Below are 22,995 nucleotides of genomic sequence, written 5' to 3' on the forward strand. Positions count from 1 at the left end.
TGCACCGAGACACTTCGAATGCGTGGACTGGACTGAGTGGCTGTTCGTTCGTCTCCCCCAGTACCGAGGCCCGGGGAGCGGGCTGTTGATGGGTCCTTTACGGAGTACAGAGTACTGGGGACTGATTGATGGAGATGCCCAGCCACCTCCAATTGTTGATGTTGACGTCGCCTGCGATCGTTCCGTTTTGTTTGCTTGATCAGGGACATGACCTCACCGTAAGGTTCTTCCCCTCCCATTTGGCGTCCATTACAAATAACCAAAGCTGCTGTTATTTTTCTTATTACCCCTGTCTCCCGTCATTCGCTCTCGTCCGCAGCCAACGTCGACGCCCTGCAGCCAGCCCGTGGCCTCTGACCTCGTGGAAGCCAGACACACATTTCTGCAATAGACCGGGGGGGGGGGGGGGGGGCGTCCCCGTTTCTTGATGTCTGCAGCACTTCCATCCAGCCACACAGCTGCTCGGATCCGAGAAAGCAAGTTTCTTTGTTATTGGATTCCAAATGACAGACTGCCCACTTGCGGAACCTTTCTACATACATAATACTCATACTACCTATGCTCAAGTTGTCACGAGCTGGCGTTCATTCTATCCCCCATTCCTGACACGGTCCACCCGCTTTCGCGTCCCTTTGACCGAAATCAAACATCAAGCCGCATCGCATCGAAACCCCCGCTTTTCTCTCTATCCCCTCCACGGCATAACTCGCTGCCCAAGGCAACGATTCACATCACAACACTGCACTTTTGTGCCCGGCCCTTTTGGATCGTCGACTAGGCTTCTGAATCGAGATAGCAAGCCTCTGTATCTCAGCCACAAGCGGATGGATTTACTCACCTGCGACTTTGACAGCTTCGACGTCTTTCTCTAGGCCGCGCCGCCGACGCCCAGCAGGGCAAAGTTGTCGTCACTCTGTCCTAGATCGACAGCTGCTTGCGCACTCGAGCGCTCTGCCGAGGCCAGACCGCCGCCGGATTCGTCCACGAGCCAGCGCACCACGGCGAGGTGCATGCGACTTTTGTAGTCTCCATCGTCTGGCAACTTGTCCCAGTTCGTCCAACGCTTCGCTTGCAAGGGGGTGTCCCGGCGTCTACCTACTCTTGCCCGAGGTCTGTCCCCTTTGTCTAAATCGAACCATCGCCCCTCCAATTGTCAACGATTTATCCACCCGAGTTCCAAATTTCAACGTTGTTCCCTCGGAAGCTCCTTATTTGGCCAGGTTGGTCCTAGTTACTCAAAGGACGATCCCGTTTGTGGCCCGAGTTGATCCATTTAGTCAGCATTCCCTGGGCTGGCCGCTACCATCAAATCTGTGAGCCCCCAGCCGGCCAGCAAGGAAGTCCAGAGAAAGAGATATTGGCCGATCCACTCGAAACATTAACCCATCATGCTAAGTCGTCACGCTGCCACCGCTCCCTCCACACCCGGCTCCCCAATGTCCGTCCCACACCCACCCACGCAGCGTCTTGGAATGTACGGGACTCAGACGCCCCAATACCATGCATACGGACCCTTGAGCGTTGGTGCAGAAGACGATCTTCCCTCTCCGTGCGCTCCTCCTGGTGCTACCTTAAACATCAAGCCGCCTGTCCATCCCGGCTCAGCTCATATCAGTTCGTCTTCTGACTCCTATCGAAGCTTTCCCCATCCACGCGCAGTTCATCATCAAAGACAGCAATCGGTCCCAAACTTTCCTTCATCCTCCTTCGACAACAACAGCAACAGTTCCATTCCACAAGTCACTGTTTCGCCATCCCTCGAGCGAGGGAGTGGCCGTCCCTTATCGGTCAACATGCCTCTCACAGGTGATGGCAAGAGTGGCGGTAGATCGTCAGACGCCAGAAGAGGGGGTGTCTTGAGCAGTCGGGCACCCAAGGACACTTCGCCAAGCACGTCACGGTTCGCCTTCTTCAGTTCGCCGTTCTCCAAAAACACTCAACCCCAGGTCGACCCCACGCAGGACGAGGAGCTACTTTCACTCGACATTCAGAATGCCCTGTTTCCTCCCTCATCCCCGACCAGCCGGGATGCCTTTTCGCCGGCAGCCTTCAAGAACCTCGAGGCCACCGCCATCGGCCTGCTGACGAGATTTCAAAGCGCCTACCAAAGACAGGATGCAGCCCTCCAGGAGCTACGCACAGAGAAAGACGCCCAGGCCGAGGAGCATGACGAAGCGGATACGCGAATTCAGCATCTCAGGGTCCAGCTGGAAAACATGGCCTCCAAGGTCGCCGAGCAGGAGCAGTTGATGCAACAGCTCATGGCGGAACTAAACGCCGAAAAGAAGGCACGGCACGAAGAGCGGATAACGCGCGAACGAAACCGACCCCTCTCGGAGGGGTCCACGACATCGGAAGATCTCGGCGTTGAAGAAGACATGGCCAGGCGGAAGTGGAGGAAGAGCGCGGGCTTTGATACGGACGATGAGAGCGTCGAGGACGCCAGCGTCTTCTCGAGGTCGCGGAGCCCCACCACTGCTGCTCCCAGCGTGTTCGAGGGGAGCATCGCGGACATGTCACCGACGCCGCAAACGCCAAAGGCCAACTCGCTCGGCCCGCCGAGGCCGTCACGGTCGTCCGTCCAGAAGCCCTCACCTCAGCAGGTCAGCGTCTTCCAGAAGCTCATGAGAGGCGTCGCTGGGGATACCGCAAATCAGGAGGGCGGTCCCACGTCGTGCGCGAATTGCCGCGGGCAGGACCAGCGGGCTGCGTGGGATACCGTCAGTCTGCTGAGAGACGAGAACCGTGGGCTGAAGCATCGTGTGGAGGAGCTAGAGACGTGTGTGGATAATGCGCTGGACGCGGTCAACGGCCTTGGGCTTTATTGATCGGTTTTTGCTTTTCTTCAAATTTTTCAAATCTTGTTTTTTTGCTTTTTTTTGGTGGTATACCCGCGAGATACAGCAGAAGTTTGATCTCTGCGGCATGGCGGCGTTTACTCGGTTGTTTTTAAACGGAGTTGTCTGGACGGTGTTTCCTTCGCATGTTGAACACATAAATCGCGATACCAATAAGCTGGCATTGTTAATGTTTTGTCGAAACACCGCGTATACCTCCTCAGATGAGTTGAGACCTAGAGAATGAACAACATTATTGAACGTGTGCGATGAGCTGACGAATCCTATTCTTTTTTTACAAGGCAAGATTTGTGATGTGATCGGGTGTCGGCCTATGCTGGCTGAATGTTCGCCAAGCAAGAGTCATGTATGTTGACTTGAGGCTCTAGACATGTCGTCAAGGTCCGAGAGAGGAAGAGCTTGGTTTAGAATGCTGTGTAAGCAACCCAAGATAGAGCACGTGAGCCTGGTTGCACAGGAAGCTGGGCTCTCTGATTATGAGATTTGTGGCGTTGCGGATGAGGTAAATCTACGTCACGACTTGTGCTCGGGACTTGCTTTTTTCTTTCTTTTTTCTTTCCTTTAGGTCTTTTTCTTTTGTAGTCAGACAGTGCCAGAGTAGAAGAGCGGAAGAGCGAAAGAGCCATGGCTCTTTCAGGCACACAGGCTCGTTCCAAAAGGAGAGGAGGCGCCACCGCGGGCTGCCCGGGTTGCTGCATAGCCATCCTGATGGCGCAGGCGCCTAAGTTCAGAGAAACGTCTGGCAGGGGCCATCCCATCTTCCAATTTGCGTTACCTCGATTCGACCTTGCAGTTGCGTCGGCGATGGCGACCCTTCACGGTTGCGAACCTCAAGTATTGGTGCCTTGAACGTACGGGAACCTCTAATTGGATCAGAAAGCTGTCTACGGTAACTTGCGAGATTGGTCCGTCTATCAGTTTCTGCCGCCTGAACACAAGAAGCCAGCAGGATTTTCTCTTTGCCCGGTTCATTAGGCTGTTGAAGATCAAAGACGGAAGTCTGGCTGATGGTCCTCGACGACCATAACACACATATCCCTAGATGTGTCGCATGGCTACGCTGCATCTTGATCGCAGGAACACAATTCGTCCTTATCTAGACCCTTCCAGCGAGCCGGTCTGCCGGCTCGAGAGGCAAATGTACATCGGAGCAGTCGTTCCTCCTCCTTCCTCCCCATTCCTCCGTCCTAACCCTCTCTCCGTCTGCAGCCCTCTAGTGATGGTCCTTGCCGTGACTGTCGCCGTGGTGGTGGTCGTCGGCCAGGAAGAAGTACTCGTAGGCGCAGTAGCCGGCGAAGGCGACGGTAGCGATGCCGAGGCCGGGGAAGGATCCCTTGAAACGGTTGAATCTCGTGAAGGGGCCCTTGTATCTCCAGGCCTCTCTGTGATTCTCAATCGTCAGCGGATGCCGCAGCGTCGCTAAAAGGGTTTCTCAAGGTGTACTGACGCCCTCTCCCAGGGGTCGTATCTGGGCTGGCCGGCGGCCTCCTTGAAGGCTCTCATGTCGAAGCCGGTAATGTTGGGCTTCTGTCCGCGGACGGACGCCATTGCTAACCTGGTGTCGGAGAAGCGTCAGTGGTCCAGTCACGTTCCCCCAACATCAATTGGGCCCCTCGGAGTGCGAATACCTCGTTTGCTGCATGATTGCTGTGTTGATATCGTCTTGCCGTACAACAATGGACGCTTCGGTGGTGGTCAGTCGAGTTGGGGGGAAGCTGATTCGAGATCTTTGAGATGTTGTCGTCGGCAAGTACCGCGGTACGTACCTCTTTGGCTCAAATCCCCGCACAGACCACCTCTCGACGTCCATGAGACTGGTCGGCCAGAGCAAGCCTTCAGGCCTCATTCACACATTCTGTCCAAATCCGAGATCACCAGACGTTTTTGAAAGCGCTTCTGCTTCCCACGACCCCCGGACGAACGACATCAATCGAAGCGAATACCTTGATAATCCGAAGGAAATTTCGACGATTCTACACGAGCCGAACCAATTCTCGACGACCGACGGCTAAGAACAAAGGAGCTCTTTTGCTGCTAGTCCCCATTACTCGCATCTCCAGACGCAAATGCAAGGCCGTGGATCGTCCACAGCCCCTCAATCCCCGACGCACCTTCGCTCGACAACACGGTGAATCACGACTCTTTTGTACAACCCTCACGAGAGGCATAATCTGTTATGCCGCCACAGCTGCCTAGGTTCCCTGGCGGGCCAAACACTATTTCGCCCTACCACCAGCAGTTCTCCTCCCACGCTCAAGGCCATGGTCCTAGCCATGGACCGCCCTTAGGTGCCAACCCTTCCTACCTCAATGCGAATGCCGCCCAGATCAGTCCCTTCTCCACGAACGGAAACGTCCTCAGCGGCACCCCCGGCCTGAATGGCGGCTTCCCTATCGGCGCCGACACCGGGCTGGGGAGCCATGCTGCGCGGATGGGTTTTGCGCACGCGGCAAGCCTCCAGCAGCAGCAACAGCAACAGCACGGCCAGCCGCAACACAATTTCGCGCTCGATCACGGCGCTGCGCCGGCGCGGACGACGCAGAACAAGGGGAGGATAAGGGAAGTGTGGAAGCACAACCTCCACGAGGAAATGGCGGTGCTGAGGGAGCTTGTCGACAAGTACCCTTACATCGCTATGGTCAGCGGACCCGCAGAGCACCCAGGTCGATGAACCCGAAGCTGACAAGCTGAACTACAGGATACGGAATTCCCAGGCGTGGTGTCCCGGCCAATGGGCTCTTTTAGGGGAAAGAGCGATTACCACTACCAATGCCTGCGCACCAATGTCGACATGCTCAAAGTCATCCAGATCGGACTGACGCTGTTCAACGAAGACGGCGAGACCCCGCCCGCGCGACCGAACTCTCAGCAGGACATCGAACTTAGCGCGGCTCAACGAAGAGCGGCGTCACAAGGCCCGTTCCCTTACGCATGGCAGTTCAACTTCAAGTTCTCTGTCAAGGATGACATGTACAACGAAAAATCGATTGAGTCATTATCCAGTGCCGGAATCGACTTTGCCTCTCTCGAGAGGGACGGTATCGACCCCCACGAATTCGCCTCCCTCCTTATCCCATCCGGCCTCGTATGCTTCGACAACGTGAAATGGATCTCGTTCCATGGAGGCTACGACTTTGGCTACCTTACTAAACTCCTCACCTGCAACGACCTCCCCAACGACGAGGCGGACTTCGATCAAGTCATGAAACTGTACTTCCCGTCAGCTTATGATGTTAAGCACCTCATGAAGCATGCCATCCGTCTCCACAACTCCGGGCTCCTAACCCCCAGCGACCCCAGCAGCGCCGACATCCTCCAAAAGTTTGAACACAAGTCTGGCCTTGAGAACATCGCCGATTCTCTAAAGATTAAGCGAGTGGGGAATGCGCACCAGGCCGGCTCCGATTCCCTCCTGACGGGCAAGGTTTTCTTCCAGATGCGGGACAAGATCTTCAACGGAGAAATCCCAGAAGAGCACGTCGGCAAGGTCTGGGGCTTGGGAATCCCCGAGCTGTTGATCTTGGACAGACTGCCGTTCGGCAACAATGGCGGCAACCAGGATTCGACGCAAGGCCAGGGTCCCAACGGCCAGCAAAACGGAGCGCCGAGCACACCTAATACCGCCAGCGTTGGCCTCGTGAGCACACCCGCCGCTCAGTCGCACAACACCAACGGCATCTCTATGGGGCCAATGACGCCGGGCGGGGGAGGCGGAGTGTTCGGCAGCTTTGCCTTTGGAGGCTCCAGATAAGCTTCCACGTGCGCGCCCTTGCCGAACCGGGGTTGCTCGAGGGGACGAAGAAGCCATCAGTGTGCGTTAGACTTTTTTGGGGGGTGCTGGCCATGGCGACTTGCTCTCTAAGGGGGTTCAATGCTGCACTGGGCTTCGGTTTTGCATACTTCGTCTATACATTCCGTGGGGGGAACCTGATCTCCCCTTTGCCTTTTCGGAAGGAGAAAACTTAACCTCGCTGGGAGTAGACCAGGTTCGTTTTTGTCCACACGAAAAGAAGAAAAAAATTGGCAATTTGCTTTCCTCTCTGTACTTTTTTTTGTGCGGTGACGTATGGAGTTGGGATTCGGCAAAGTCCTTGGTTCCAGCATCACGTATGGCGCAAAAAGAATCTGCGGCGGTGACTATGGCGGTATGTTTTCTCTTTACATCTGGATGACGGTCGGGGTCTTTTTTTTTCTCTTTTCGTTTCTGGGAGGGTTAGGAGAACAGGGGGGACTCTCGGGATGAAAGACAACGACTTATATGTATGCCACCTGCGAACACCATGTTTGGGTAGGGGAGGTCATTCGGGAAGAGTTACGAAGGGGAGGTGAGGGGAACATGGAGGTGCCAATGGAATGAATACTTGTAGGCCGTGAAGGGGTAAATACAGAAGAAGGGGACGAGCGTATGAAACTTTTTCTTTTTTTTTCCTTCTCCTCTTCAATCATGTACTTTACTGTGAATACCTGGGATCAGGAACCGGGGGTGGGGGCTCTTGGACGTCAGAACGACTGGAATCCAAACGCGAGTTTAGTTGTTTGCTCTTTCTTGACTCGCTTTCTTGGGTAACAAACGTTGAGGGGAGGAGGGAGGAGATTGCGTGCGAGTGATTGTAATGTCATTTGGAGGGCTTCGTCTTGAGCTTGTGTCGGGCTGCTTAAGTCCGGGCTGGCGAACTTCCACAACCTGACAACATCTCGATTGGTCGACAGTTGCAGATCTATTAGGGTGTTCTGATTACCTGACGGCTTCGCTTGCCCGGTGTGGTGTATGTTTGCTCCTGGCGTCTGTCTTGAGAGAAATGGCTTGACGGGCCTTCGTGGCTGCTTGCCGTCTTGTGAGGATATGCTCACCTGATGACAAGTTGTCTTGGCCGTCTCTCCTCAACATCTGCACGGCATTGTGAGTGAGCGATTCCGAGACGATGCAGTAGATGCCTGTGGTAGCAGAGACTGGTGCTTGCTAACGCGTTCTTCGTGCTCGGCAGTACTTGGAGACCTCGCAGAGTCAACATTTGTCTTGTGTTATCGAAATGCCTGCCTCTGTTACTCTTCTCATGGCGTGCCGCAGGCATAGAAGCTGTTCAGGGTAATTAATGCCGGTATCTTGCGACGTTCTTGAAATTGAGGGTTCAGCCCTTCTTGTGTTGATGATGAATTGGATTGCTTGAATTTTGAGCTTTGGCAACCAAACTATACGAGTTGGCGGACTGCTCATACCACTCGAAAATAAGGGGCTATGGATCCGGTGCCGTTCTTCGACCCGTATACTACGACTATCCGTCCCGAGATGAACTGGTAAACCGCTATACTTGGCATCCTACTACTGCTGAATCTTACCATCGGAGTTCTGAGAAAGGACAGGGTCCAAATCGATGTGGCTGTATACGCCTGCTTCAGCACCGGTGGTAGTCCATTGGACTGAAGCTATCCGGCAAGCGAGTCTACCTGCTCCGACGCATTCTATAGATGAGAGACTCTTCCCATGCGATACTTCCAGTGAATACAAGTGGGCGCATACACGGGTGATCATCTCAGGCAATTCTTGTGGGAAACAAGATACGTTAAAAGAAACGGAACAGCTCAGCCAATCGATACCTCCTCGGTGTCCAAGAGTTGTGTACAAATGTGCCATCAGAACGCCATCCATCTGCTAGGCTAATATTAGTTCGTTTGATCGATCGCACAGGGTTCCTTGTACAACGGATGTCCAAATACTTTTTTTAGCGATCGGGTCACAGCAACCTATTGAGCCCAATGGCTTTGCTTTCTTCCATAAATCCCTCAAGAAACCAGGGCCACCAAGTAGAGCCGATATGATCTTAATTTTGTTTCATGACCAAACTACACCCTGAATTACCTCTATCATTCCTTGATGACAAACGTCGTCCTTTCTGAATGACGTTGGAACTAAGGTCCCTTTCTATGATTGTGTATGGCTATTATTGTGTCCCTGTGCGAGGTCCTACCCCAACACGGCTGTTGCTGTCGTAGGAGCCTCGTATTACCTTATTTCACATGGCTACTAAACAAGTTGACCTATCGACAGTTGAACTGCGGCATTCTTTAAACCATACTCAGGAGCCATGAGAACACCGTGTAAACTATAAAGGATAGTATTAGTCACCGGTCCTAGTTGAGACAGCAGGGCGAACCATGTGGAACCAAGGTGCCTAGTGCATACTAGAAGTAACCCACAAAGAGATCGCCACTTCTATCTTTATCAGAAACAGGGGACGGAGCTTGATGTCGACGACCTCCGGGGGGTGAAGGACCCGCCGGCAACGAAGATTGGGGTCTGGTAAAGTCATCAATTAAACCGGCGCGAATGGTGCAAGGAGACCTCTGTGAGTGCCGTGCAGGTGACGTAACCCTCGTGTTTGCGGACTTTACAGGCATCCCGGGTCCGTGCACATGGCCTGGTCCTATGCCAAAACAATACATTCCCAGGGTGCTTCTTTGGGAGACTTTCGGAAGTATACAGATTCACCACTACCCCCCCAAACGTCCGCCGCACCTCGAAATCTGCTGCTCATTCAACCAGCAGCCCACCGTAGACCATAGACCGTATTCTTTACGTATACCACCGACGACAACACCGAACCCAAACCAGTCGCAGCGCAGCACCCCATGGACGCTGCCCCGACTACGACACAATGTTCCACGTCGTGAGCGCCTCGTCGCCAGTGCCCTCGGAAATCTTTGCGCTTCTTGCGCTGCTCCTCATATCCGTCATCGTCCTACTCATCCTGCGCCACTTCCTGCCCCTGCGAACAACGCCGGCTTTTTACCTGGTGCCCATATTCTTCGCATTATGGCTGCCCGCATGTATGGTGCTGCTTGTGCCCATCGACTTGGCTTCTAGTGCTAGGACCGACGATGAGGCCACGCGCGGCATCTGGCTTCCACAGCGGCTGCTATTAGTATCGTGGAGGATAACGTACTGGCTGACATTTGCCCTGACATGGTACGTATTTCGCTGTTGGTGCTGATCTCTACCCGCGCTGACGACGGTTCCCGCAGGTTTATTCTTCCTATCCTCGGCGAATACTCCGACTCTGGCTACCGCGAACCCAACGACTGTCTGAAATACTCGCTTCGTCAAAACGCTCAATACCATGCGATGGTACTAGGAACTGCTGCCGTCGGACTTGCGTATCTCTTCATCAGATATAACCCAAGTCCCACAACACTCAAGACATCTTTCATGGCACTCGCATATTTTTATGGCCTGGTCTTTGCCATCTATCTTATGGGACACGGACTGGTTGCGGTGCCTCGTCGGCTTTTCCGGTATTCGTCCATCAGCGGGAGGTTACGCAGACTACAGATCCGTGCGCCGAAACTTTACGAAAAAATGGAGGACTCATTGCTGAACCTGGAGGATATCGAGTTGCAGGTGTCGGAGTTGGGCCGCCGGAAGACAGGTAGCGCCGTCAAGTTCAGCGAGTGGATTGACGAGCTCGTCGAATCCGCCAACATGCCCGAGTCGCAGTCCCGGACGGCTGTTGGATCTGCCGACAGCCGCGCCCTGCCGACCGTTATCACGGAGAAGTTCATGGCCGATCTGTCAAGAAGGTTGATGCGCGCCCGGCATGCTCGGTCCCGTTACGTAAACGACTGGAATGATCTGTTGAAGGAGGCATCGGAAACGCAGGCTATCCTGGACTCGGCCGCCTCGAAGAAGCTCGAATTTAGCTCACCCTCCCCCCACGCCGGCTTCTGGGATCGATTCACTGTTCACACACCCTACACACGATATCTGTACTACTATCATTTTGAGCCATATGCGTGCATTGCCCTCGGATCATTTCTCGCGGTGGCGTCGGCCCTTATCATTTGGTCTGAAGTGATCAAGGCAGCCTTCCCCCAACTGTCCGTCATTCGCTTGACGGTAGTTCACCACTGGGTCGGAGAAAAAGGACAGGTCGGGTTTGCTGGACAACTTATCTCGGTTCTTTGGCTTCTGTACATGTGTGCAGCAACCTTCATCACCATGACAGAAGTGAAGACTTGGCGAGGACGTGCACTCGTTAGACGCAACACGGCCTACGAATCGGCATTCTGGTACTCCGGCCAAGTTGCCAAGCTTAGCGTTCCTCTATCCTACAACTTTATGACCTTCTTGTCCAGGGACATCTATAAGAAGACGCGTTTCTATCTCTTCCTCGGACAGCTCATCGATTTCACCGCTCTGGGCCGTTGGGCGGACTATCTCTTCCCCATCTTTGTGCTCCTCCCTGTCGCAGCCACCCTCTTTGGCTTGTACGGGAGGATCAAGCGTCTCTTCGGCTTCGGCGGCGAATTCATTGACGATGACGACAACGGCGACGGCAGGGTCTTTGGAACGGGCTCTTGGCGCGAGGGTCGAGACCTTATCGAGCGCGAGTTGGGCGGCAACTCTGCCCTACGACGCCGCGAAGAGACTTTCGCCAGGCTCGAATCAACTGGAAGGTCTGCGCCCGTTCTGACCATTCCTGGCGGACGAATCGGCACCGCGGCATCCCCGGCAAGATCTCCTGTTCGGGCCGTTCACAATCGTCAACTTGGCCAACCGGCAAGGAACAGACCGTACCGTGACGATGAGCCAGAGGAGGACCATAACTTTTTCGAATCGCTTGGCCATCGCATGAAGAACACGATGGACACGTTTGAAGCTCCGCAATGGTTTCAAGACATCAAGAAGCCCAAGTGGCTCGGCGGCGATGACGATGAGCCAGGTAGCAGCAGCCGTGGTAATACAGCCAGGGGCGGCGATGGCGGCGTTGAGTCTGACATTCGACGCTGGTTCGGTGGCGAGGGCCGCGTTCGGCTATGATCTTGGCCAAGAAATTGGCTGAGACCAACTTCTCTTTTGTTATTTTTTAAATACCATCACTTCCACGGATTTGGTGTCTCTACCAAGAGCTGGGGAGTGCGCATTGTTAGGAGTTTTGGCTTGAGTTCCAGCGCCCGGGCAATGAGACGGGGAGATGATCAGTCTCGCGCAAATATTTATATAGTTGTTTAATGACACCCGCGACAAGCCGCGTGTGTATAAGATAGATACCTTTTATAGAATTTTCAACATGAGTTACAAAGCAATAAGGAGAATGCACGGTATCACTATGGTGTATTGCTCTGTATATTGATATTCCAGTAGTGCTTAATTGCAAACCGCTTCGACGGATCCGGCCCCACCCTCTCTCCCCGCCTGCAAGCCGGCTCCGGGCCCGGGCGCATTAGTGGGACTGCCAAATGGACCGTGCACTAATCAAGACTATTACCCAGAGGCATCTTGGTTTGGTTTGAGTTCCCACCCAACACCCCTTTAACCAACACAGAATATGAGCAAACCAGGATTGTCATTCGGCCTTAGCCTTGGCAAAAAGCCAGGCGCATCAAAGCCTGCGCCGGCGAAACGGAAGGCGTTTGGTGGCGACGACTCGGACGACGATGTGCCCAAATCGGGGACCAAGGTCGAGACACTGGACGAGCTAAGCGGCTTCGATCTCGATTCCTCGTTCAGCAGACAGGAGAGCGGAAGCAGAAAACCAAAGAACAACAAGACCAAATTGCCGACACATCCACCGACGAGCAAAACCAAGAAGCAGGAAAGCGTCATGTTTGGCGACCTCTCGAGCTCGCTCGCATCGAGAAAACATGCCGAGGAGGCAGAGGAGCTGGATCCGAGCGTCTACGACTACGACGGCGTGTACGAGTCTTTCAAGCCCCAGAAGAAGGAGACAAAGGAGGACGCCGAGCGGAAGCCCAAATACATGAAGAGCCTGCTCGAGGCTGCTTCTGTGCGGAAACGCGATGCGCTGATTGCCGAGGAGAAAAAGATTGCGAGGGAGCGGGAGGCTGAGGGTGAGGAGTACGCGGACAAGGAGAAGTTCGTCACAGAGGCGTACAAGAAACAGCAGGAGGAGAACCGACGAATCGAGGAGGAGGAGAGGAGGAGGGAGGAGGAGGAAGCGAAGAAGAACAAGACGGGCGGCATGAGCGCTTTTTACAAGAACCTCCTCAACAAGGGCGAGGAGAGGCATGCTGAGGTCCTGAAGGCGGCCGAGGACAAGACCAAAGCTGGCCCGACACCTGCGCCGGAAGAGGCCGACGTGGGCAAAGAGAAGTCCGAAGCCGAAATCGCAAGAGAGATCAACGAAAAGGGCGGTTCTGTTGCTGTCAACGAGGAGGGACAGGTGGTTGACAAACGTCAACTCCTCCGAGGCGGTCTCAACGTTGGCGCTAAGAAGGAGGCCCAGGTCAGACAAGAGGCGGCGCGACCGAAAGATAGCAGACCGCAGGGCAGTTCCGGCACCGGATTTGTTGGCTCTGGCGGCAAGGGCGCTATGCGGGAGCGGCAGACGCGGATGCTCGAGGCGCAGTTGGAGGCGGCGCTCAAGCGCTCACGTGAGGAAGAGGAGGCAGAGCGCGAGAAGGTGGAACGGGTTACGAAGACGAGGAAGACGGAGGGGGAAATCTCCAGCGCGAAGGAGCGGTACCTTGCTCGAAAGCGCGAAGCGGAGGAAGCCAAGAAGAAGGGGCTGGCCGAGTAGAAGAGTTCACAAGATACCCCGAGAACCGAGAATGCATCTCTTTCTATAATGCCTTTTAGGCGGGCCGAGCAGCTTCATGACGAGACCTGTGCCCTTTTGTCTCTGGATGCTCGGGCTAGTTTCCCTGTGTACATGGTCCTGATGCCGATTCTGCGATGCAGAAATTCAGCACGAGGGCTTTCTTTACTCATTCCCCAATTCGATGCTTCCAATGGGCTTCTTATAGCCCCCCTCTGTGGTCTTGTTGTACAGTAGTAGTACATGATAAACATCCCCCTTATTTCTCTATAGTAGCTCCTCCATTCATGTACAATCGATTACAGCGAGTTGTTGCCCTTCATAGACTCCTGTTTTATCCTGTTGATGTATGCGTGGTTGACCTGGTTCCATGCCGACATGTACTTTTCCATGCACGAGGTCATGCAAGTGGTCTCGCCGCTGGATAGAGAGCTGCCGGGCTTGGGAACACACTTCTCGAAGCAATGCTCCTGGAGTTTCTGTTTGCGGTTGACTGCATAAGCGTCCGACCTCGGTTGCGCCTTGACCTGGAGCTATCGACATACCTCGATGAGAACACGAGCGTTGGCCATGTTTGCCTCCTGGAGGACCTGCTGCATAACGGACCTCTTGACAGAATCGGAGTCCATGACGGCTAATTTGGTTTGTGAACCGGAACTTGGGGGAGTCTTTGTTGCGGTCTCGAGAAGCTGTATTGGGTTTGAATAATATGCAAGTGACGTTCTTGACCAGCGATTGTTTGCACCGGAATTCTTCGAGTCCCCGGTTAATACCTGCGCATTGAACGGGATGCTGAAAAGATGAGGTGGCTTGTGCTGTAAGGCTGTTGTGGCTGGTTTTCCCTGTCCTGAGGCAGCAACAACTTCCCACAGCTCGGTCCCCCAGGTAGTGTAGAGACTAGAATGACGCAGGGAGGGAGGAGGGAAGAACCGAGCGTCTACAGTGACCAGACCAGTCCATCAGCAGTGTCAAGAGCGCTGTGGTGGCATGGTACCTGGCCTGGGTACTCTTTAGCGCAGAACAGGGGTGGAAGCTCCAAAACGTGCTGACCCCAGGAATCAGGACCCATCAGCCAAAAAGAGGACAGCTAACGGCTGGGAAGGAGACACACGAGCAAAACCCACCACCACCTTCGACTTTCGCCGAACGACGTCTTTTCGTCGCTGGACCCTGCGGCTCTACCACTCTCCTCAACCGGCGCCCTTTTCCCTCTTCGCTCTCCTCCCTGACCTCCCCCTTGTTGTGAAGCGCGCACTCTTTTCCTCATCTTCCCTTTGAGTTTACTCCTTTTCAATTCGAGCTAGCAGCAACAGCCATGTGGTTCAAGCAGTCCCTCTCGGCCCTGTGGCTGGCCGCAATGGCCCTGGGCACCGCGAAGGCGGATGATGAAGTCAAGAGCATTGCGGTTCGTCCCATTCTATCCGCTCCAAATTCACGTTGCGCACTCGTATGACACGATGAAGCTGACTCTATGTGTCTTTATTTTGTATAGCTCCGAACGCATTCCCTGACCCAGGTTCGCGACACCCGCTTGCATGTGCCACACCCCTGAACGCGCTTTACTGAGACTATGCACGATAGCCCTACCTCGATTCCGACATGGCAAGTCGGTGGTACGACTTTGGAGGAGATACCATCATCCGAACGGACTCGTACGTCACCGTCACCGTTTGCAGTGGTTTAAAGACATAGTCCTAGAAAAGAAAAGAGAGGAAAGGCTAAAGTGATGGCGAACAATTTAGTTACATTCGGTTGACATCGGACCGCCCGTCGCAAACCGGTTGGCTCTTCTCGAGAGTACCCCTGACGGCAACCAACTGGGAGGTCGAGGTCGAGTTCAAGATCCATGGCAAGAATCAGCTCTACGGCGATGGCTTCGCCATGTGGGTAACCAAGAACCGCGGCCAGTCCGGCACCGTATTCGGCAGCCCGGACAACTTTGAAGGCCTCGGTATCTTCTTCGACACGTACAAGAACAACCGCCCCGGCACCGTCTTCCCCTACGTCATGGCCATGTACGGCGACGGCAAGACCTCTTACGACAAGGACAACGACGGCAAGAACACGGAGCTCGCTGGTTGCTCCGCGCGCGGCATCCGTCACGCCAGCGTGCCGACCAAGGCCAAGGTCACGTACTTCCAGGACAAACTCCTCAAACTGGAGCTGCAGTACAAGAGTGAGGGCGAGTGGACCCTGTGCTTCGAGACCAACGAGCCCCCCGCGATCCCCCAGATCACCTACCTCGGCTTCAGCGCCGAGACGGGCGAGCTGAGCGACAACCACGACATTATCTCGGTGCAGGCCAAGAACCTCTACACGTCGCAGGCCGGCAAGAGCAACAGCAAGACGACCCCCGGTAGCGGCAAGAAGGGATCCTCGATCAAGAAGGAGAGCGGTGGCAGCAGCTGGACGTGGACCTTTTTCAAGATCTTCCTCTTCTTTGGCGTCCTCGGCGGCGGTTACGTCGGCTACACTGCCTGGAGGGCGAAGAACGACAAGAGACATCGTTTCTAAGGTGCGAAGATTGAAAACGACTGGCGAAGCGGGGTTTATTTGCAAGGAGATCGAAAAAAAGGGGGGGGGGGGGGGGGTTTCAACAGTTGGGTGGATTGAGAAAATGACTGACCGTACATACCAAAACAACACCAACTCACATCTTTTTGCATGGGTAGGCCAAGGGGTCGGGAAATCGAGTTTCTATGGTTACCCGTTTGCTCTCACTCATGTTTCTTACGTTTTTGTCTAACGAATAACTCGGTGTGAGATGAATTCAAGTGTAATATACGACGGTTAGCCGGTGAACGGAGCGCGCATGTGGAACATCCCATGTCCGCAATATATGATGACGAGACTGGGCAGATCCAGAAGCTGGTCCGACGGGAATGCTAGACGCAAGCTCAAGAGGAATGGCTTCCAGTCTCACTGACACACCGGCACGGGTTAGGAGACCAGAGGACATTGGGGGGAACCCCGCTGGAGAGACCGCCAAGTGAAAGGCTAGTTAAGGTAGGTGGATATCGAGTCCGGAGGGCCCTCGGCGCAATGGCTGATCTTACCATCTGGACTGAGCGGACGGAATGGCCGAGAGGGGAATGTGCTTATTTGGTTGTCTTTGATAGTTTGATATCAAGGTGTTGGCCCCAAGCACCAGCGGGCGGCGGGGTACGCTCAAAGATTCGCAGATTCGCAAGACCTCGAGACTACCGACGAACGCTGCGTAGGGCGGGCCCCGATTTCGTATGTGTCACCGGTTGCGTCCGCCGCTGAACGGAACGGACTGCTCAGAGGGCAAGGAGCTGGGAGGATGTGGGAGGCTGGAGAGAGAAGTGCCGCCGGGGGCGGTTTGCTCTGCCGTTCCCGGCGCGCCTGGAATCGGGGGGAGGGGGTAGTTCGTCATTGGACGGACGTGGAATGCACGTTGGCCCGAGGTTCCGGGGCGGGTGGGTGGTACTACTAGGTGAATGGGGCCCGTGAAAGCTCAGATGGAATCCCAGCTCGCATGTCGTCCTAGCTTCGCGGTCTCGACCGCCTCTATGTGGCTGTGGAGGGAGAAGTAGGCGGGAGCGGTCTTTCTTGGCCGCTTGGCTCATTTCACGAACCGTCGAGCTTGCCTGCAGAGATGCGATGATAACAAAAACAACAACATGCGGAGCGAACGTAAGTGAGCGCTTGGCGAGACTCTGCGAGGAAGGGCCGCACGCATAGTCATTGGCAAAACTACACCCAGGAGGCGGGTTGAGATTTGGGTACGGTAGGGGGATGGGGGAATGAAGGAGGATGACGGTAGCGGCAGCGCGGGTTTGGACCCGCAGAGGTGCTATGGTTTCTGTTTTGGAAAGGGACGATGGCTGACGAGTGCGGCATCACCCGTCTTTGGGGAGGGAGAGAGACGGTCGGGAACGCGAGGGCGAGGGCGAGGGATCTGACATGGTACACCTCAGAGTGAGCTCAATGGGAGGGGGCGGAAGGATTGATCTTGTGAATATTCAACAAGTCTTGTTACAGTCTGGACATAGCGCTGGTGGTCGTGCTCGAGTGAGGCAGAGAAGCTGTCTAGGGTACGTATTTTTCTTCTTCTTTTTCTTGCTTCGAGGTACGGAGTACAAAGTACCTATCCAGGTATGCCGGTAGTGTACGACGTAAAGTAAAGGATGAGATGAAAGGTACCCTGCGTCTCTCTCATACCTTTCCCACTATTTCAGGTGAGGTTACAATGGGAAATGCACATCACTGGTTTTTGGGGTACAGGTAGAATGCCAGAGCAATTTGGTCGGCGGCCAGAGACTAACCCTATTTAGAAGGCACTGCCACCACCGCCACTTCCACCGCCACTACAACCACCGCCCTTTTTGCCGTAAATCCACTATCGCTAATAAACGCCTACGTTGCCTAAGATTAAGCCCTTATATCTAACCTTTAAAGAGTACTAGTAGCATATATAAATTTACTATTATAATAAAGGTATTACTCTTTAATTAAATAGGTTATATAATATAGTAAATTTTTAAATTAATTACAGCTGTTGCCTCTATTTTATTTTAACTTTAAATTACTTAAATCTGAGGAGTTTTTAACTTTGTGTAACTTTCTGAATCCTGGCCTTGTCATTGGTCAGTTAAGTCGGAATATTGTTTTTGCTGGCGCTGACATAATATCTTCTGAAATAGGCTTAACCCACTGGCCGCCGACCAAATTGCTCTGGCATTCTACCTGTACCCGGTTTTTGAATCCGTATGGAACGAGGGATCGGCCAGCTCAGCACTAGCTGCAGCAAGCAGATAGTCTGTCCTGTCACTGGGCAGTCCTGCGATCTCTTTTCTTATTCCCATCTTTCCTTTCCTTTCCCTACGTCGTTCCAGCGTTGAGCGCTGGAGGCGGGCCTTGCGCCAGTGGGGTGGATTCTGGGCTTCTGGCTACCACGCCAAGGTACCTCATACATGGTCGTAGGTAGTTGGGCAGGCCACCTAGTAGGTACTTAGCTCCAGGGCAGTGAGCATCATGGACCCCGCGCCTTTACATCACCGCTTTGTGAACTTGGTCGCGATGCGGCAGATGGAAGAATGAGGAGGACTCTACACTAAAAGTGGTGGTTTTGCCTGGCGCGACTGGTTTTGCCCAATTCAGGCTCGGGTTCGATGCCGAGAGCAAGTCCCTGTCCCCCGTCTCTGCGTGCTACACAGTACTGTCAATCAGTCAGCCATCTAGTGGCCCCATCGAAAGATCCAGGTCGTGTTACTTTGGCTTTGCCCCTACCCCACCGCCGCTAGGCCTCTTTTGTTAGTACCTAGTCCGTATACCTACCAAGATGCTTTGGTGGTCGATCGCGGTGGAAGCAGCAGCAGGATGCAGGGGCAGCAATTTGTTGGTAGCTTCAGAGCAACCATGTCTACCTGTACGGGTGGGCATGCTTCAAGTACCTAATCGCATCTGAGGATGCCCTAGTGACCAAGTCACTGTCAGACCTTACTGCGTACCTCGAGCCATTGACTGATCTGGCATGTGCCGTCGGGTTGCTTGTTTTGGCGCGGTCGACCGAGCGAGAACGGTAATTACCACATCATCATCATCAACGTGTTCGACGCACGCTCTCTGTCTCCGTGTCCAGCCCTCTCGAAACGTAGTATTGCTAGGGACTGGATCTCCTTCTTGGCTTTCGCCCTCAGCAGGCGTCTGGTCTCCCCTCCCATTGGACGGTACCGTACGGATGTTGCAGTCGACTGCGTCGTCGCCTTCCTTCCCTGCCCATGCCGTTCCCGTCTAAACGCGGGCGTCAAACCAGACTGAACCACTTCCGCCTCCACCCACTTTGCGCACGGCCAGAAGCTCCCCCACCGTCGTTCCCCTCCCACCCCTCCTCCGGTGCCGTATCCGTACGCAGAGACTCAGAGACGCAAGCCGCAGACGCAGACGCAGACAGCAATTGAGGCAAGGTAGCTCTCTATTTGCCTAACTACCTACCTACCTCCCTCCAATCAACCCTTCGCTGCATACTACATCATCATCGACCTCAGCTTCCATCGGCCACGCCATCGCTCTTTTTTTCCGGTCTTTCTCTCTCTCTCTCGTCTAGCGTTTCCACCCTTCTCCCCAGGTTCTGTCCTTCCAACCTTCTTTCAACCGCCCCATCTCGGACATCTCTAGCTTACTGACAAACCCATACCAAGCTTCTAGGTGTCATCTACAAAGCCCAATTGATCGCTACAAGCCCGCGAGGTTACCGTTTAATCTTCCCCGTCCCCATCCTGTCCCCATTTATAGGGTGTGCAACGACTCAGTCACCTCCGTGCCCCCTCGCACATCACCCATACAGAGTAACATATCCCATATCCCTTACCCAGCTGGCACTTCCCCGAGCCCCTCAGACGCTGACACAGACGCAGTCGCCGCTGTCGATCGAACCGACTGCCACTGCCACTGTCACTTCCGACTGGGAGACAGGAAGGAGGAAAGGCAACGAACGACTCAACATCCTACCTTGTCCGTCCTTACGAGACCTTCTGTGACTTCCTTCAAGGAGAAGGGGACCCCCGAAAGGAAAAGGTGCCAGCTTTCGAACCGGTTGTAAGTTCTTCCCTTTCACCCTCCATTCCATCCGGCGCCCGCCCGCTCCCACACCCCCCAGTTCTGCTCTCGGCCATATTCTTCTTCTCGTCCCTTCTGCTTTGTTTGTTGCGCCTGGCTGCCCTCGCTTTTTTTTGGCCTAGCCAGCGTCAAGCAAATAGACGCTCCCGTTCCTCCCATTCTGCCGTCTGCGAGGATCCCATCACCACCTACCTGACCTTACCCTGTTGCCGACTGGCCGGTTGCTTGCATCTTGATAGTACCCCTCGACACTTTTACGTCTTTTCCCCCCAATTGCAAGAGCTTCCCGTCACCCTTTGACGGCCTTTCTCCCCTCCCTTCCTTTTCTCCCCTAGAGGCTACGTCAAATTGGCACTATTGTTCCTGACGGCAATAGGCGCGGCTTTCCCACTGGATTTGCGGCAGCCAGAGGAGAAGCACAACTCTGCTTTCCCCGCGCTCCTCTTTTTGCTCAATTCGCTAATCACCTCACCCCCGAAAGAACTCTTGGCCCAACCGGGCTGTTCCTTGAACCGACGAATCACTTTGCGACCGTTCCTACCCCCCGTAACCCAACTGCAAACGTCGTGGGCCCCAACCTACGCATATACGCATCCGTCATTTTCTCAAGGGGCACGCTGCCCTTCTTCTCTCTTCCGACTTTCATATGCCTACCCTCGGCTTTCTCAAGAAAAAAAGGACGAGGGAGGGCAATCAAGACCCTCAAGGCGGCTCCAGTCAACCCACCAGCCCGGTAACGCCTACCTCCTCGAAGCCCTTCGACAGCTCCATCTCGACCACCATCTCCTCACTGTCCTCTAGCCCTCAACACGGGCTGAAGCAAAGCGACGACTCGGCCTCGTCCGAGGCGGCGAAGCAGCAGCAGCAGATGTATCCTGTCACTGTCCACCCGCCCAATCAGCCAGCAGCTCACCAACCGTACTACAATCAGCAAGCTGGATCGCAACATCATATCCCAAGTATCAACAACCTAATCAACTCCACGCAACAAGACGCTTCGAACAACGGCCACAACTACCTAGCGCAGCCGTCCCAACCCTCCCAGCCAAACCCGAGCTCTGGAACCGATTCCGCGCGACTCCAACAACAGCAAGCCCAATCAATGCTACACCCGCCGCTGCAGCAACAACAACAACAACAACAGCAACAGCAACAGCTGCAGAAGCAGTTCGGCATGCAGCAACAAGCAGCGGACCAGCAGGTCCGTCAGACCAAGGGGAAATACACGTTGACCGACTTTGATATCCTGCGGACGCTAGGAACTGGTAGTTTTGGAAGAGTGCATCTGGTGCAGTCGAAGCACAACCAGCGCTTCTATGCCGTCAAGGTACTGAAGAAGGCGCAGGTCGTCAAGATGAAGCAGGTTGAGCACACCAATGACGAGAGGAAGATGCTGGGCGAGGTCAAACACCCGTTCCTGATCACGTTATGGGGCACGTTCCAAGATTCCAAGAATCTGTATATGGTGATGGACTTTGTCGAAGGCGGTGAGCTGTTTTCGTTGCTGAGGAAATCTGGGGTACGTGCAGTTTTATGTGTCTCTCGCCCTCCCCCGTCGCCGTCCGAGCTGACCCGGCTTTCCCTACTTGTAGCGCTTCCCCAACCCTGTTGCGAAGTTTTATGCCGCCGAAGTCACGTTAGCGCTCGAATACATGCATTCGAGAAACATCATCTACAGAGATCTCAAACCCGAGAACCTGCTGCTCGACCGGCATGGGCACCTTAAGATAACAGATTTTGGTTTCGCCAAGCGCGTGCCGGACAAGACGTGGACGCTTTGCGGCACCCCCGACTACCTGGCGCCTGAGGTCGTTTCGAACAAGGGTTACAACAAATCCGTAGACTGGTAGGGTTTCCTTCGGCCGGGGCATGATGTGATGATATACCAGCAAATGTTGACCCCCTGTCGCAGGTGGTCTCTTGGGATCTTGATATACGAGATGCTGTGCGGGTACACGCCGTTTTGGGACAGCGGGTCGCCGATGAAGATCTACGAAAACATCCTCAAGGGCAAGGTGAAATACCCTGCCTACATCAACCCGGATGCGCAGGATCTACTGGAGAAGCTGATCACGGCGGATCTCACCAAGCGGCTGGGTAACCTGTACGCCGGTCCAAACGATGTCAAGAACCACCCGTGGTTCGCGGAGGTTACGTGGGACAGACTGGCCCGCAAGGACATCGATGCACCCTACACGCCCCCGGTCAAGGCCGGCGCGGGTGACGCGAGCCAGTTCGATAGATACCCAGAAGATCCCGAACGATACGGCTCAGCCGGACATGACGAGTGGGTGTCCCTTGAATGGGCGATCCTGAGTGCAGCTAACGTGACGCTTCAGATACGGCCATCTATTCAACGACTTCTAATTTTTCTCTCGAAAGACATGTTGAGTTGCGACACAGGGAGTGTGTATTTGCATGCTCCGGTCTGCGAGCAGTGTTTGAATAGTATAATGCGCTTGGCCGACCCCGGAGGTGTTGATATTGGCGTCTGCACTGTTTTGGGCGTCCGGCCGACGGTTTGGAAAAACGGTATGGAAGGCAACGACGGGGGTCGTTGGGCGATGGCTCGAACAGTCCTGGAAAGATGGAAAGGTGCAATGAGAGCAGACTTCTTACCGTATTCCTTGGTTACATCAATACCTAACAACAATTATATTACCAAGTTACTGCCGGGCAAGCAAGCAGGAGGGTGAGAATCGCGGCTTGAAGGGGTCGACATTGGTTCCATGGGTCTGTCAGGCGTGGGACTTGGCGGATGATGGCCATGGCGATACAACGGGAAATGACGGGCCTCATCTGATATTTTACAGCATATCTGGAATGCACGAAGTGCGAGTAATTCATTTTGATTTATATTTCATTCCTTTATTGGTTGCCTTGAGATGCTCTCACTTCTCCTACCCGAGATGAATTCAATCGGCCGGTCCCTTCAGCTATTGGTGTTGACCATTACGCTGCCCCCACGTGGGTGAGCTTAGAGTTCGAACAAGCTCCAGAAG

General features: G+C 54.3%; 8 protein-coding genes across 8 annotated transcripts; 6 read left to right on the forward strand and 2 right to left on the reverse strand.

The window, feature by feature from the left end:
* Positions 1–1,793: 1,793 nt before the first annotated feature.
* On the forward strand, positions 1,794–2,828 carry LY79DRAFT_665848 (uncharacterized protein; the record flags this gene model as incomplete). Its single annotated transcript, XM_060563128.1, has 1 exon — positions 1,794–2,828. The coding sequence occupies one exon, from the start codon at positions 1,794–1,796 to the stop codon at positions 2,826–2,828; it is 1,035 nt and encodes a 344-aa protein (XP_060419380.1).
* A 1,243-nt stretch (positions 2,829–4,071) lies between these two features.
* On the reverse strand, positions 4,072–4,406 carry LY79DRAFT_665849 (NADH-ubiquinone oxidoreductase B12 subunit family protein; the record flags this gene model as incomplete). Its single annotated transcript, XM_060563129.1, has 2 exons — positions 4,072–4,240; positions 4,306–4,406. The coding sequence occupies 2 exons, from the start codon at positions 4,404–4,406 to the stop codon at positions 4,072–4,074; spliced, it is 270 nt and encodes an 89-aa protein (XP_060419381.1).
* A 628-nt stretch (positions 4,407–5,034) lies between these two features.
* Positions 5,035–6,609, forward strand: LY79DRAFT_505897 (CAF1 family ribonuclease; the record flags this gene model as incomplete). The annotated part of the gene is made up of 2 exons (XM_060553670.1): positions 5,035–5,496; positions 5,557–6,609. The coding sequence occupies 2 exons, from the start codon at positions 5,035–5,037 to the stop codon at positions 6,607–6,609; spliced, it is 1,515 nt and encodes a 504-aa protein (XP_060419382.1).
* Positions 6,610–9,254: 2,645 nt separating this feature from the next.
* LY79DRAFT_655847 (LMBR1 domain-containing protein) lies at positions 9,255–11,939 on the forward strand. Its single transcript, XM_060562675.1, has 2 exons — positions 9,255–9,822; positions 9,879–11,939. The coding sequence occupies exons 1-2, from the start codon at positions 9,512–9,514 to the stop codon at positions 11,671–11,673; spliced, it is 2,106 nt and encodes a 701-aa protein (XP_060419383.1). The 5' UTR covers positions 9,255–9,511; the 3' UTR covers positions 11,674–11,939.
* Positions 11,940–12,181: 242 nt separating this feature from the next.
* On the forward strand, positions 12,182–13,393 carry LY79DRAFT_575864 (coiled-coil domain-containing protein 55; the record flags this gene model as incomplete). The annotated part of the gene is made up of 1 exon (XM_060559749.1): positions 12,182–13,393. The coding sequence occupies one exon, from the start codon at positions 12,182–12,184 to the stop codon at positions 13,391–13,393; it is 1,212 nt and encodes a 403-aa protein (XP_060419384.1).
* Positions 13,394–13,710: 317 nt separating this feature from the next.
* LY79DRAFT_505746 (Tim10/DDP family zinc finger protein) lies at positions 13,711–14,040 on the reverse strand (the record flags this gene model as incomplete). The annotated part of the gene is made up of 2 exons (XM_060553653.1): positions 13,711–13,890; positions 13,957–14,040. 2 exons carry the CDS (start codon positions 14,038–14,040, stop codon positions 13,711–13,713), a joined length of 264 nt encoding a protein of 87 aa, XP_060419385.1.
* A 268-nt stretch (positions 14,041–14,308) lies between these two features.
* On the forward strand, positions 14,309–15,996 carry LY79DRAFT_537935 (legume-like lectin family protein). The gene is made up of 4 exons (XM_060556703.1): positions 14,309–14,816; positions 14,904–14,927; positions 14,993–15,063; positions 15,154–15,996. The coding sequence occupies exons 1-4, from the start codon at positions 14,727–14,729 to the stop codon at positions 15,923–15,925; spliced, it is 957 nt and encodes a 318-aa protein (XP_060419386.1). The 5' UTR covers positions 14,309–14,726; the 3' UTR covers positions 15,926–15,996.
* Positions 15,997–20,639: 4,643 nt separating this feature from the next.
* On the forward strand, positions 20,640–22,360 carry LY79DRAFT_586707 (kinase-like domain-containing protein; the record flags this gene model as incomplete). The annotated part of the gene is made up of 4 exons (XM_060560683.1): positions 20,640–21,512; positions 21,586–21,839; positions 21,906–22,280; positions 22,333–22,360. 4 exons carry the CDS (start codon positions 20,640–20,642, stop codon positions 22,358–22,360), a joined length of 1,530 nt encoding a protein of 509 aa, XP_060419387.1.
* Positions 22,361–22,995: the final 635 nt, after the last annotated feature.

This window comes from Colletotrichum navitas (genome assembly GCF_030913465.1).
Source record: "Colletotrichum navitas strain CBS 125086 chromosome Unknown LY79scaffold_4, whole genome shotgun sequence".
NCBI lineage: Eukaryota > Fungi > Ascomycota > Sordariomycetes > Glomerellales > Glomerellaceae > Colletotrichum > Colletotrichum navitas.

Coding starts and splice junctions, on each gene's coding strand:
- LY79DRAFT_655847 (XM_060562675.1), top strand. CDS start 9,512: ATGTTCCACGTCGTGAGCGCCTCGTCGCCAGTGCCCTCGGAAATCTTT. Junction 9,823..9,878: donor CTGACATTTGCCCTGACATG/GTACGTATTTCG, acceptor CGGTTCCCGCAG/GTTTATTCTTCCTATCCTCG.
- LY79DRAFT_537935 (XM_060556703.1), top strand. CDS start 14,727: ATGTGGTTCAAGCAGTCCCTCTCGGCCCTGTGGCTGGCCGCAATGGCC. Junction 14,817..14,903: donor ATGAAGTCAAGAGCATTGCG/GTTCGTCCCATT, acceptor TATTTTGTATAG/CTCCGAACGCATTCCCTGAC. Junction 15,064..15,153: donor ACCATCATCCGAACGGACTC/GTACGTCACCGT, acceptor CGAACAATTTAG/TTACATTCGGTTGACATCGG.